The sequence below is a fragment of the Caloenas nicobarica genome, chromosome 2 (genome assembly GCF_036013445.1).
Source record: "Caloenas nicobarica isolate bCalNic1 chromosome 2, bCalNic1.hap1, whole genome shotgun sequence".
In the NCBI taxonomy this organism is placed as follows: domain Eukaryota; kingdom Metazoa; phylum Chordata; class Aves; order Columbiformes; family Columbidae; genus Caloenas; species Caloenas nicobarica.
The window spans coordinates 64,244,022-64,259,298 of NC_088246.1; the positions used below are offsets into that span (position 1 = coordinate 64,244,022).

The window sequence follows — 15,277 nt, forward strand, 5'->3', positions numbered from 1 at the left end:
CGCCAGTTGCGCCCTCCAGACGTCTGTCGTTGTTGGGGTTCTCCGCAGCTGCCGGGGGGCGGGGGCGGGGCGGGAGAGGAGCGGGGCTGAGCGGCCAATCAGGCGACGCCGCTGCGTCAGTTACATTAGCGGTAGGAGCGCGCTAGGGAGGTGCAGGCGGTGTGAGCGTCTCTGTGTTTCTTTCTCGGGGGGAGGGGCGAGGAGGGGGGTCGCAAGGCGGAAACCTGGCGCGCGCTCTGGCTCTACGGTTCCGGGACCGGACCATGGCGGTAGCGGCCACCTGGCGTCCCTGGGCCCTGTTCTGTCTGGCGGTGGCCGCGCTGCTCTTCCCCGGGGCGGCCGGTGAGTGCATGCGTGTCTGGTGAGGGAGGGGAGGGAGCGGGTGAGGTGGTGCCTAGGGAGTGGGGAGGAGAGCGGCGGGGGGGCGGCGGGTCCCCGTTGATTCCTTTCAACAACATGGCGGAGGGGCCGGCTGGGGCGGAGTCGCCTTTTCCCCCTCACCTCCCCCCTTCCCCGGTGTCCGAGCCTGGCGGAGCTCGGGGGCTGCTCGTCCCTTTGTTGGCCGAGTGCAGCAGCGCCTCTGCGGGAGAGGCCGTAGCGCGGGGCAGACGGGGTGCGGCCGGACGAGGCGGAGCGGCGTCGGCCAGCGCTGGGTCGTGGTGAGGGGTGGACGCGGAACCCGCGGCGGCTCCCGTTGACACCCGCCGCTGCCAGTCGCTGCCTTGCCTCCTCGGAGCAGCGCCTCGGGTGGCATCTGCCCGGCGTAACTTCCAAGCGCCATGAGCCCGGCGGCCCCTGCCCCCGTGGGCTGTGGCCGGCCCCGACCTTTGTTTTTCCATGCGGGTATGGGCGGCCATGTCCCGCGAAGGCAACTTTGTTATCGGTGGCGGAGCACCCTCTCTCCTCCCTCCGTGCGGGCAGAGCAGCCCGTGACAACCAGCCAGCTTCCCGGCGTGGGTGCCTGTCCGCGCCCGGGCTGCGCCGGCTTCGGCGCCGTACCTGGGAAAAGCCGCCGTGCTTTGCGGGCTCCCCTTACAAACAGTGCCGCGGGGGAGGAGAGACAAGCGGCGGCAGCTGGTGTAGATACGTGTTGAATGTTCCACGTAGTGAAGGTAAAAGACTAGCTTAACTCCCACGTCAGATGCATTAGCTCTGTTACATGCCACATCGTTGTGTGCTGGGAGCGTCTGTTCTGTAAGCGAGTGTCGCGGCGGTTTGGTGGGTGATCTTTCAGTTACAGACAAACAACTAACCTGTGTGCTCCGTGAGGACCAAACCGTGGGGGAGTAAAATCTTTGAATATTGTACAGTAAAAAAGTTTTGTACCTCTAGCTTTCTTGTGCCTATGCTTTCTTGTAAGAGAGCCGTAGTAGCAGAGCTGTCCTGTTGCAGAGCTGATGTTTCACACATCACAGGAGTTCTTAATAGGCTGTTTTGTTCTTCGGTTAGGAGTTTGGACCACATGTCCTAATGAGATATACAAATGTGATAGACACCCTATTTTAGTTGGTTTAGGTTTCAGTTTCAGCTGTGGTAAGTTAGACGATGGTGATAGATACACAAAATCTGCATTTTGTAGTCAGTCCACTTCCTAAATTCTTCTGTTGGTGGATTTTTTGTTGCTTTGGGTTTTGAAGAGGAAGTGAAAAAGCACCATGACTTCAATTACAACTTTAAGACATCCCTTGATCTGGATTTTTGCCATAGAATCACATAATAGTTTGGGTTGGAAGAGACCTTCAGAGGTTATCTAGTCCAACTCTGTGTTGTTCATAATTCAATCTAAGATGATGCTTATGCTGTAAAGCAAACATTACTTAAAGAAAACATAACTTGCTATACTAAAATGCTGTGTTAACTGTCCATATTCTTATTGAAGATGGAGAGTCTTTGATGTGGAAACAATGAAGTAAGCTTAAGTTTCTCATGGTGGTTCATGTGTTCTTGAAATGATGCAGCAGGCTCTAATAATTTAAGGCTTACTTATGTAACACATCCAATTTAGATGCAGAAGGAAATTTTACCTTGATTTGAGCTTTGAACTTTTCCCTTTAATGCCTCTAATCAATCAACAGTTTTCACTTAATCTCAGCCATGAAATTAAGGTCTAAAAGTGAAAACAAGGCAATAGACTTCCATATAAAAGCTTAAGGATGGAAGTGGTGGGGTGCTACCTTTCATTTACCAAAAAAAAAAAAAAATTAGTCCTCGCTGTCCAAGGGACTAGAGGATCATCCAGGGTTCTTGATCATAGACAAGTCCTAGCACTGGTAGAGGGGTTAGTTTGCCTGAATATTGTGGTCTAAGTTGACAAAGAAGTTCAAGGTATGATTTGGCTGCTGTTATTTAGTATTCTTAGCATGGATTGACAAAAGTTAGGCATTTTCTGGTTTCTTCTGATGCTGCATTCTACAATATACTAGTGTTTTTGTGTGAATAAATTGTCTTATGATATGGTTTATAAGGAGATCAGCTGTGTTATGAATCACAGCAGCTAGCTGAACAGTGGAACAGCCCTAATTTGTAAGACAGAGTCTGAATTTTTCTTTTACTGTGTGAACCATAATCTTTGGTCTCTCCGGAATTTTGAGGAGTCATCTCTTGGAAACTTTTGCATTCACACAGTTGCTTCTAATTGCAAATAAAGATGAAAATCTGATTCGTATGCTGAAATTAATTGAAAAATACAAATGAAGGAGATATTTTCTTAATAATATGAGTAAAATTATAATCTAGGGTTTTAATTTTAACTTTCTTTTGTTTTTCTAAAGCATACTCTTCTATGAAAGATACCAGAAACAACTTTGACTGCATCTTACTGTAAGAGGTGTGAACGTGTCTGTGAGTAGCTTTATGGATGATATGCAAAAAAACCTGATAGTGCCATTTGGTACCTGCACTATGGAGAATATCATATTGATTTTTTTTTTTTTTTTAAGCCAGAATTTTTCCACAAGGCTTTATCATTACTTGCAAGTTGAGGATTTGTCTGTTTTCTTGAGTACATCACTTTGGATGCCAAAAACTGCTGTTTTCAGTGGAAGTTTTGCTTAACAAAGATAGACGAAATGTGAAAGTTGTCCTGAAAACTTGGTATCTAGTGCTGTTATTTTACAGGTTAAACTTAATTAGTGCCTTTGTGAGAAGAATGAGTTAGTGAAGATCATGAAGTATCGTGCTTAAAAAAATGAACCCACATCCCAGATGTTGTAAGACCTAAACACTTTTGTATCTTGAGCTGCAAGAGTTCAGAGATGAGTCAGGTGTGTTGTTTGAGGGGGCTGTCTGAAAGAGAACAGGAGGCTGGCAGCACCTTTCTGTATTATGCTTTTCTTGCTTCTGGCAAATTTTATTCCAGAGGGAAGAAACCTACCAGTAAACAGTACATCCCTCTTGCTCATCTCCCCAAAATCTGTTACTATCTCTTGCGCATCTTAGCCTCACTCCTCTATCCCTTGAAAGTTTTGATCTTGTAGAACCAAAAGTCTTGATTGTTCTTCTGGTGAGATTTTTGTTTCAAGGTGTCATTTGTATTTTCCATAGGAGAAGAGTTACAGTGTCATGAGGGAAGGATGTGGAGTTTCTTCTTCAGCATAGTGCTGCTGCTGGAGGCCTGAGACTATTTCTCCTTTTTAAATTTGTAAACCAAAAATATACGATTAAATAAAAGTATTAATATAAAATTGTTGATTACTCATGAGATGTGGGTCGGGGTTTCTTTTTTTTTTTTTTAGAGCACCTCAGAAGTTTTAACTGCAGTAATACATTTTACTAGCATCCTTTGAAATACTGTATTTCAACATATTGTTTCCAACCAAAAAGTCTTTGGCTGAAGGTGGTGTTCTATGCTAAACTGTCTGGCTAAAGTAGTTCTGCAAGACGTTAGCAAATACTATATAGTGATTCATAAGGTTTTGTGCAATTCTAAAAATAAAACCTTTGTGGAATTTTCTGATTTCAGAAAGACAACAGATATAAAAAAGACTGTTTTGATAAGTACCTAGTGGTATAGACTTCTAGAAGTGGACAGGGTGTACCTAATTCTCTGTTCACATTTTGTATATAGTATTAATATCTTAGCACTTGGGAACCAGCTTATTTTAAGTCTTGTCAAGCTGTGTAGTTTCAGTGTCTCACTTATGTTGCCAGCTTGTTTAGCCTCACTGTGGGCTTTACAGGCTGCAACACCATGGAAGAGAGACTTTTTAACAGAAATACAAAACTGTCAAACTGAGAGTCTGAGCCTGAGAAATTAACTCAGTAATTGTATTCAACACAAGAGGATAATCTATTATTAAATCAGATTGAGGTATGAGAAGTATGCTGCTGTTAACTTCTATGACATATGTGTCATAATACACACATACGCTTTTACAACTGCATTGTCTCATTGTTTTCTGTTTTGGTAGTCAGTCACATAAAGCAGGAATAATTATGTAGAATGGTCATGGCGCAGTGAGTAAATGCAATACAGGAGGCACAAAATCACTGTGGTGACCCAATTTCTGTTCTTGGGTTTGTCACTGGTTGTCTATATAACCTTCAGTGCATTCATTGTTACTTTCATTTCCCAAGCCTCATATCTCTTAAACAGACATGACCTTTCATTACTTGGTAGTCGAGCTTTATGCTAGTAGTTCCACCCAAACACTGTTGTGTTACTTAAAAAAAAAAAATTCTGTGCCATGGAAAATTTGGAGTAAGAATTGAGTGAAAAACTTCTTCTTTTTTCTCCTCTTTGAGTGTAGTAGTTTTAAAGGAGCTCTTTGTGGTAGTAGATTTATTAGAATGCTTTATACCTGAAAGATATTACTGGCTCTGGAAGATCAGCTTACATCAGAGTTGTCATTCTCTCATTGCATACTGTCATCGTTTTGTTCTAGAAATGTATGTATTCATTTAAGTGAACTTGGAGACCTGACTGGTTTCTGTCTGTGTTCTTAAAATTACTGTAGTGCTTGTCTGAGTAGAGCATGGACTACTTGGACACAAAGCAAAAATTTCTGTCTCCAAGAGGAGAACAGTATGATTGGTGCGTGGTTTTTTTTTTTTTTTCTTTGAGATCATTTATAAGTGAAAACACTTCCTATAGGAATGAAGTCATTTAACTACTGTTGGTCATTAATATCTCATCCCACTGATGTTAAATCTCATCTACAGTGTGTTTGTATGGTCTCTTTTCTTTTATATGTAGATAACTGGAGAGTGAGGCATGGGCAAGGGTATTCGATTTCTTCTCCTCCTGGTATGGATCATTGCTGAAGAAGTTGAATTAGTTTTCCTGTTAGTAAAATATGGAAATTCTGCTGTTAGCCAGTTGAGTTGGAAGGCATGAGGAATTGTAAGTGCCAAGAGTAGGAAGGGGACTGAAGCATTTTTTTAGTGTTTTTTGTTGTGTTTGGTTTGGGTTTTTGTTGTTGCTGAGGGTTTTTTGGTGCGTTTCTGGTTTTGTGTGTGTATGGTTTTGGGTTTTTTGTTTGCTTGGTTTTTTTTTTTTTTAAGAGTATGTCCACTAGAGAGCAGCACAACCCTGTATTCCTAGAAGGTTTATGTATTCAGATGATTAGGCGTTGTTTTCTGCTTTTAAGGGATGGGGAGAGTAGCTTCAGAATTAGTGATCTGTTTGTCCTGAGAACCATTCAGTTGTGTGTGACAGTATACTGTCTTGGCAGGACACTAGAAGATAGTCTCATCGAACTGGAACAAAAGTATAAATTGTATCAAGTTGCACTCATTGGGAGTCCTGTAGCAAAGGAGAGCTGGGAACAAAATGAATGAGGAAAATAAGACACCAAACACTTTATTTAGTGATAGTTGTATCAATATGTCTCTACAAATTCACGAGATCAGGAAGATGAGTGAATGTAACAAAGTCAACCCAAATCTCATTTTTCACTTCAGGTAACTTGGCATCTGTACGGTGACTAAAAGTAAATATATCTTACCGAATATATGTCTCTTACTGTAGGCATTCAGATGTGTGCGCAGTTGTGAAGAGCCAAGAATATTGTTTAAATAGAAACAAATAAAGTAATGATGAAGTGAGATAAAGGCCTGCTTGTTAAGAAAGTTGAAAGAAGTAATATGTGACTATTTTAAGAAACTTTAATGGTTTTAATGGGTTAAAAAGTAACTTGTTCAACTGTAAATTACCAAAGGCACACCAACAAGAAATTGTTGGTTAAATATTCTCATAGTTAAACTCTGATTAATAAGACTCTCCTTTTTTTTTTTCTCTGATGGGAGGGTTAGAGGTGGGAAATCTCATCTTCAAAAAGTGGTACTGTTAACAGCTTTACTTTCTTTCCCATGTGCCAGTTCTCATTTTGTGTACCTCCTAAATATTTTTTCAATAATCTTCCTATTAAACAATTTTGCTGTCCTATTCATGGTGGGGTTTTTTTCCTCCCTTTTTCTGACTGGTCTGTCACCTAGTGACTCTGAAACATGAGTTATCTTTCTGTAGTGAGTCTTAAGAACTTTATCATGTCTGTTCTGTAACAGTAGAGGATAATTGGCAATAATTTGTTTTGATTCAAAATCTTGGAGGAAGGAGGTATTTTCAGAGAAAGGGGTACAACTCGGAATCAAGACTTTGAGATAGAATGTATATTTGCAATCAGATCACCATTTATTTAAATAGAGAGGGATGTATGTAACCTAAAGATTATAGGCCTTGTAGTGTTTTGGACTTCTTTTTCTTTCTCTACTCAGAACATGTACCAATACTAACATTAATGTTTTTTTCTCAATACAGCATTACAGTGTTACTGCCACCTATGTACAAAAGACAACTTTACATGTGTGACAGATGGGCTCTGTTTTACCTCAGTAACACGAACTGCAGACAAAGTCATACACAATAGTATGTGTATAGCAGAAACTGATCTAATTCCCCGAGACAGGCCGTTTGTTTGTGCCCCTTCCTCCAGAGATGGTGTCATTACTTTGCCTCATTGCTGTGACAGAGACCACTGCAATAAAATAGAACTTCCAATTCCAACACCAGGTAAGGGCTTTGGCATATTTGGGTTTTTTTAATTATTATTATTTTTTTAAACAGAAAATTCTGTAAGAGTGGAAGTTTCAGTTTTGAAGTTGTAGGTGAATTTTGAAGGCCTAAAGTACACTTCAGATTATGCAAATAAAATTTCAAGATATTTGCAACAAGAAATTTAGTCTTCTGGAGAAGGATGTTAGGGCCAGTTTTGAAGACTTATATGCAAGTTAAATGGAAACTATGAGTAAGCACATAGTTGCTTTTAATACTTATTTTGATTCTTGAAAAAGTTACTGTGCAAAAGTTTTGGTAAATACATTGAAATAATGTGAAGATCACTGCAAAATACAAAAAATTTAGTTGCATAGAAAGAAATAGCTTTACCATTTTCTTTTATTTTTATTGTCAGGCCCTACTCCAGGAAAACCAACTTCTAATCTAGGACCTGTGGAACTGGCTGCTGTCATTGCTGGACCTGTCTGCTTTGTCTGCATTTCACTAATGTTGATTCTCTATCTTTGTCATAATCGTACTGTAATTCATCATCGTGTGCCAAGTGAAGAAGATCCCTCGTTGGATCGTCCCTTTATATCAGAAGGAACTACTTTAAAGGATTTAATTTATGATATGACAACTTCAGGATCTGGGTCAGGTAATGTCACACTTTAGCGGTAATTACTGTGCTTAAGAGACTTGTAAGGCATCATTTAAAAAAAAAAAAGTCAAATCTACTTACACTTTTAATTCAATAGCTACTTCCATGTAGATTGATTTCATATCAGTGAAGATCCGATATATGGAAGTAAAAGAAACATTGAATTGCTGCCACTATTCCTTGTCATTCTCAGAGTACAGTCTGCAGGGAATATCACAGTCAGATATTGTGTTTTGTTTCCTCTATTTATAAGGTTCAGTCATTTACCTTTTTGTTTTGCATGGGATATCTAAATTACCATCTTCTGTGGTTTTAAGATAATTTCTGAAGTTTTTTTTCTTTAGTTTTAAACTGGAAATTAACTTACATCTGTAGCTATTGGTATATGAAGAATATTCTGAATTCCAAGTTAATTAGCCAGTTCTCTTCTTACAGAAGATGTGTTTTCAGTTGCAAATAGCCATTTCTATGTGTATAGAATGGATGCAGTAGGCAGACCATGTCTAGAGAATTTCTATACCTTGATTTCATGAATTGTGTTTTAATTCTGATTTCAACAGATATTGCTCGGGGAAGATGAGACGTATAGTCTCTGCTATTGTAATTCTGCCGTAGTTAATTGTAGAGTTGTCGTGGTCTGTGTCACAGAAATATGGTTTAATAGGGGTTGATGTGTCAGGTCGTTGTATAAATTAATTTATCTCTGGTTCATGTTAAACAGTGAGACATCAGATGTGTACTGTAACCTCTTATCAGCCTTCTACTATATAAAAAGCTGAATACTGAAAATTATTCCTACTACTTGCAAATGTATGTTCTGAAACATCCATGCCCTTTCAGAGTATTTTCTACAAAGAAATATTGGTGCTTGATTCTCAACTGCTGAATTCTTTAATTTCATAGAATCATATAACTGGGTTGGAAGGGAGCTTTAAAGGTCTATCTAGCTCAACTCCCCTGCAATGAGCAGGGACATCTTCAACTAGATCAGGTTGCTCAGAGCCTCATCCAGTCTGGCCTTCCATGTCTCCAGGGATGGGGCATCTACCACCTCTCTGGGCAACCTGTTCCAGTATTTTACCAGCCTCACTGTAAAAAACAAAACGCAAACAAACAAAAAAACCACAAAAAACCCAAAACAAAACCAAACAACAAAAAAACCCCCCACCCAAACAAACAAAAAAACCACACCAAACCCAAACAAACAAACAAAAAAAACCCACAAAAGAAGTCTTCCTCATGTCCAGCCTGAGTCTCTGCTCCTTTAGTTTAAATCCATTACCCTTTGTCCTATTGCAACAGACTCTGCTGAAAAGTCTGTCCTCATCTTTCTTATAGGCCTCTTTTAAGTACTGAAACACCGCAATAAGGTCTCCCCAGAGCCTTCTCTTATCCAGAATTGGAAAAAATTATAATAACAAACCCCAAGTATGTAGGTTGTATTTCTTTCCCAAGGACAGTAACTGGTAAAACGTAATAGCCTGTAGCTCTACCAAGTAAAATCAACATAACTTGGTAAACATGTTTAGAGTATAGGTCAAGATAAATCATCTTTAGTCATATCTTCACTGGTGAGGTTGCACTGAGTCTGTAGGCAGTTATGTTTCAACTGAGAAAGCTTTTTTGTGTCCTAATAAGATTTGATTGTATAGGGTAAGTTGCTTTCTGGTTAGAAATACAGCTATAGTAGTTAATGTTTACCTCAATTTTTTCATTTGCTAACAGCAAGAACTAAATCAAATAATGAAAGTGATTAGTAGAACTAACAACATATTGGGCTAGAACTTGATAAATGCAAATGCTGGACTTCTCCAGTTATGTTCTTTCTAGAGGGGGTATACTGCAGTAAGAGACTTAGAGAATATGGAGGAGTCAGACCTATACATTTCTTGGAAAGCAGGAAGTTGTGATGTATAATTGTTACACTGTTAGAAGCATACAAGTCTTAAAGTCTGCAGGTACAGACTTTTCCTAAAGGTGGCTGAAAAGAAGTTCTAATTTAAAACAAGTTAAACCTTAAAAGAGCAGGTATCTATTCTATATAAGTAGTCATCCACAATGTACTATCTGCTATCACTTCAGTAAACCCAGGAAAGAAAGCCTTTGAAGTCTTCCCTTGAATCTTTATTTAGTCATATTTGGTTTACTGTCTGATTGACAGTTTGCCTTCTAACCTCTGTAGATAATCACAGCACTTCTGCCACTTTCTACATGGCTGCTTTTCCGCACTTCTTTACATCAAAAGTCAGGCCCATGATAAAGTTAATTCAGACTTAACAGTCAATTGGTCTTTCCATTTGTTATTAGGAATGTTCCTTCATTTTCCTTCTGGCCTTTTTTCCCTGTGTTGCCGTTGCCTATTTACAAATTACACTCCAAGTAAAAGCAACATGCTGGGGAATTACTGTATAGTTTTCAGAGCTTCAGGACAGTCACGCTGGTCTTGACTCCTAGAGCACCTGACCTACTATAGTGTTTGAGCACTGGCTACTGGTGGCTGCATGACTTACCCGTAAGGAAAGCTCTTCACCAATTTGTTCTTATGCTTGAAAGACAGAGTTGTTCCCTGTAAAGCAAGAATACTGGATGTTTCTTTCAGAGTGATCTTTTAACATCAGCAGCAGTGAGTTCTATGTTGTTCAGCTGTTTGTAAGACAAGCATTAATATTAGTGTTCTGTACTTCCCTTTTATAACAGTGAGATAGGAGGTGCTTCAAGTACTTATTTTCTGTACTGTTGGCAGTATATATATTTGCAATGACTTCTCTCACTTGTCTCAGAACTAGTCAGTCAATGACTATATAAATTCACGGTGCCTTAGTACTTGAACTGATAACTTTCTTGTGTCCTGAAGTATGCCTGCAGCATTTGAATCTAATTGAAATATGTATTTTAATCCAGACTTTAATACAGCACATTTAAATTTGAGAAGACTGTACATTTATGGAATAAACTGGGAGTGGGGAACAGGGTCACTGAAGGGAGAAAAGTCAGAGCTGCTAGTTAAAATAGTGCTTAACTTTGTCAGAAACTGAACTGTGTGAAAGGGATGTTTTTGGTGCAAGAGGTTGCAAGAGACACGATGAAGATGTACAGAACAAACCAAATCCAGACCTAAGAAGCACAGCTAAGGAAGCGTTTGATCTGGTGACCTAAAATAAATGTTCTGCCTTAAATTCATGCTGAAGGGCCAAAAGAGCTCATAGTCAAATAAAAAAGATTGTACTAGTTTTGTATTACAGCATTGTCTGAAGAAAAAGCATATAAGACAGAGAAGTGATCAAAACTTTAAAAATTAGCTCCCTGTTCAGATCAAAGGGGAGATAGAATTCATTTTCTGCAATGCTGAATAGTAAGCTGTTGTTAATTATTCAGTCTTGAGTTCTGTTAATATTGCCCTGAAACCGCTAGAAGTTTAATGAAAGGAATTGATGAAACATCTAAAATAGATCTGCTGAAGCTTCTAAGAGAAGAATTTCAAAGTCTTCTGAAGCTGAGAATGATTTTCAGATCGTGATGCAAATCTCTAAGTATCAACTACATATTATATAGACAGATGGGGATGCCTAGCTGTTACTCTCCAGCTCAAAAATGACAGAGTAACTAAATTGGAAGGAAATAGGAAGAATTGCCAGAAACGGGGGAGAGAAATTTTGGTTGTTGTGGGTAGGTGACTTCAAACAGGAACTTAATGTTTAGAAATCCAAAGGGTCACAAAAATCAGTGTAAAGTTGAGTCAGTTCAAGTGAATGTAAAACTCCTTAAAAACTTATCTGCAGTTCATAGAAGCTTGAAGGGAATGAGTTTTTTCACAGTTCATGCAGTTGGGGTTTTTATTATTCTTCAGAGGAAATATTCTGGACAGAAACTTACGAACAAGAAGACAGAGCAGCTGCTTCTGTTGGCCACATTTAGTGCTTTAGAACTTAATTCCTTAATTCCCAAATTATCCAAATCAGATTCAAACTTATGCATTGGACAGTCATTAGTCCAAACTAATCAGAATACAGTTAAGATACGGAAAAGCAAAAGAACTCTTTTGTTTAAGCTCTCAGAAGTCTAGAGTATGATTATGAAGATGATAATGGATGAATATATGAAGATGATGGAAGGCTTCAGGTATAAGTTGGATGACTGTGGCTGAATACAAGTTGCTAAATGTTATGAGCTGCTTTTCAATTTAACATGGTCTTGAATTTTCTCATACTCCTGATGAGCAAACTGACTGTCGCACAGTTAAAAGAAGCTGTACTCCAAGAGCTTGAAATATAGTGCCCAATGTGTATGTCAAAGGCTAACATTGCAGGTATCTCCAGTGAGCTACTTCTCAGCCAGTCTGGTTTATAGCAAAGCAGTTGCTCGAGTTCTAGATTTCCTCTATAGCAAAAAGAAGAGACTGTTCAGTTGCAACAGAACATCTGTAAGGAATTCTTATGTATGTGAGATAAATACGGATTAGAATCTTCTGGGTTTGTTCAGCAGTAGTAGTAAGAGAAAGCACAGTTGCAAAAAACACAAGCAAGTTGAATCTTATAAATATTGTAAAAAAGTGTAGGAGCAAGGAGATTAGATCACAGTTAGCAGGGTTTTTATTGTACTGTGACATGATAATGTGATGATTTGGCGTTTGTAATGTGAAGTTGAAATATTTAATGTCTGGAAGGTTTAGAGCAGATGAGTCAAACTCATTTTCACCGGGGGCCATATCAGCCTCGCGGTTGCCTTCAAAGGGCGAATGTAATTTTAGGATTGTATAAATGTAGCATTTATACAGTAATTTTAGCAGTAGTTACTGGTTTAGAGGTTAGCTGATAATCCTGGGACATCTTCTTTAAGCAAGAAGGGTTGTCTTTAAATGGTACAGCAAGTTGAGAGCAGTGCATCTGAAACTGAAAATGTACGAACAGTTTTCTGAAGCAGCTGTAGGAAAAAAAATAATAGGCATGTTACCCATTTCTAGTATACAAAATCAAGTTGTATTTAACATTTGTCAGTGGATTTTGCAGTAGTACGTAAGTGCTAAGGAGGATGCTTTCTCTGCCCAACAAAGTCTAATTTTATATTTTCAGGGTTGAATTTGATTGTGTGGTTGTTCTAGTCTGGCCTTTTCTGCATTTCAAAAGTCTGTCCATAAAGAATGGAAATTAGGCTTCGCAGGTGAGCCTTTACAGTTTGGGCACACAACACCATTGACCTGAGGACAGCTATTACAGCAAAAACTTTAATTTTTTCAGTAGGAATTACTGTAACACCTGACAATGATTAAATCACTGGTATGGTGCCTTTCTTTTCCCTTTCTTTCTTCGTGTAGGTATGTTGTCAGCACAGATCATGCAGAAAATTCTTGTAGGTCTGGAAGTCTCGAGGAACTCCTCTGAATGCTACAGTGCACTCCTCATACTGAGACATAAGCATGGCAATGCTGCTGACTGTATCAGATGTCCTTGTAGTGCTGTTATTAGCAAAGAATATCCAGAGATGGATAAGAACTAGTCATTTGAGCTATTTGTTGGGATTTATTTTCTATAAAGTAAGGAAATACAGATGTTCTTCTATCAGCTGTTGGAACAGTGATTATGGAGTAATAGATTATTTTGTAAAGTGTTTAAATGAAATAATCCTATACCAAGAGAGCTTAGTCTGAGCAGATAACCTGGCTGATGCATTCATCCCGTACTGTAGTATCACTACAGAATTCTGTGACAAGCCCTGCAGTTACAACAGGAAAGACATAAAGACTTAAAAAACAAAACCCAACAACGACAACATACCCTACAAACAAAAACCAAACAAGCCAAACAAACAAAAACCCCAGTCTTTGGGGGATGCTAGTGCTTCTTGTTGTGTAAACTTATGGAAGCAAATTATGAGGTGCAGTGAGTTTGGAAGCATGTTCTGAAGCTGTAAAGCCTTCATGAATGTAAGGTTTATGTGCATTCTAAGAGAGAGATTTTAATCAAATATGGATCTTGTATTTAGTACCGAAATGCTTATTTTGTTAGTGTTGTTTAAGGTTAATGATAAATTTTCTTTTTAGGTTTACCTTTACTTGTGCAAAGAACAATTGCAAGAACTATAGTACTTCAAGAAAGCATTGGTAAGGGTCGCTTTGGAGAAGTCTGGCGAGGGAAGTGGAGAGGAGAAGAAGTTGCTGTGAAGATCTTTTCCTCAAGAGAGGAACGCTCATGGTTTCGTGAAGCAGAAATTTATCAAACAGTTATGCTACGGCATGAAAACATTCTTGGATTTATAGCTGCAGACAACAAAGGTTAGTGGTACTATGAATTCATTTTGCTGATTGTGTTCTCAGAATAGATGGTAAATGAAGGGGAAACTTAAATTGTGAGTATCCAATTAAGAACAGCAAAAAATAATTTTGTTACTAGCGTATTTCAGAGTTTGGCAGGTTTTTCATATGTTTAATGAAGGAAAAAAGTACATTTTCCTTTTTCTGGAAAACATGCATGGTTTACATCTAAAAAATATGCATATTTAATGAAGTGTAATTTCTACAAGCAAGCTAAAATACTGGTTAAGTTTGGTATCAAAAAGGACATACCTTATCCTGTGGGCTTACACATCTGTGGAATACCTGTACCTGTACTACCCTAAAAAGATACAAGTGTGCGACCAAAAGTGATCATGTCTAATCTTGTCCTGATATAAAGTAAGATGCAGGGGATTCATTTCTCAGGCTGAGATAGAGGAAGTTACTAATTTAGAACTCCAGTTAGAGAAGGAATTGGAAAAAGGGAAGTAATTATTTGTTCCTAATATTAAAAAAAAAACGGTACCTGTTCCCTGAAGCTCTCCTGATAAGCTTTTAAGTATCCACTACAAGGAACAGTTTAACAATTTTTTCCAACTTGAGTTGTTGTGATTTCAGTCAGATGAAAGTTTCTTAGGTTTTCCTGAAGTCTGATTTAGGACAAACAAATTTGGCAAAATCAACACAAGTTTTTAATTTCTTAAATTAAGGGGAGCTCAAATATTATTCTGTTTCATTCAGTGTTATTAATCTGAAATTTCATGTTTCACCACAAATAGCCTTTGACTTTTTCGTGAAGAAAGCATTAGCAGAAAATTCTGTCACTTTAGGAAGGAGTCAAGAATCCATACACATCCTGGATTCTTAAAGGGTTCTCAGTTTTGTGGGGAATTCCTAAATGGTTTTAGTGTAGTTGAAGTATACATGTAAATAGAATTCTTTTTGATTAGGAGTTCTTTTTAATTACCAGTAGATTAATGTCAAGTTTCTATATCTATATAAATCTCTAGAGTTGGAACAGAACCCAAGAGGTTGTGCAGAACACTTATCTTCTCCAGGAAAGGGTTAACTTTAGCTAACTTGTCCCTAACAGTAGTTTGTGCAACTTGTTAACGTCCAAGAGCTTGCAGATCTACAGCATACCAGACAACTTCTTCCTGCAGCTTATTATGCTTACCATGAGAAGCTGTCTTACTTTCATGCCTGAAGTTGTATTGGATATTAATAGCACCTGTGAGAGCTTGAATTTGTTCTGATGGACCTGCTAGAGTATCTGGAGCCTGGGTTTAAAATTAGTAGATCAGTCACATTAAAGACATGAAAATCCATCTCTGCAGAAGCCTTAGGTACTATA

At 38.8% G+C, this 15,277-nt stretch overlaps 1 protein-coding gene across 2 annotated transcripts in view; it reads left to right on the plus strand.

The window, feature by feature from the left end:
- The first annotated feature begins 206 nt into the window (after positions 1–206).
- TGFBR1 (transforming growth factor beta receptor 1) overlaps positions 207–15,277 on the plus strand; it is a 38,216-nt gene continuing 23,145 nt past the window's right edge. Inside the window, exons 1-5 of one of the 2 annotated variants that reach the window (XM_065627682.1) lie at positions 255–342; positions 5,673–5,901; positions 6,758–7,009; positions 7,410–7,652; positions 13,693–13,923. In XM_065627682.1, the coding sequence (XP_065483754.1) occupies positions 6,868–7,009; positions 7,410–7,652; positions 13,693–13,923 (616 nt within the window). In that variant the 5' untranslated portion in view covers positions 255–342; positions 5,673–5,901; positions 6,758–6,867. Of the gene's footprint in view, positions 343–5,672; positions 5,902–6,757; positions 7,010–7,409; positions 7,653–13,692; positions 13,924–15,277 lie in introns of both variants that reach the window. The other variant, XM_065627681.1, reaches the window with a different exon arrangement.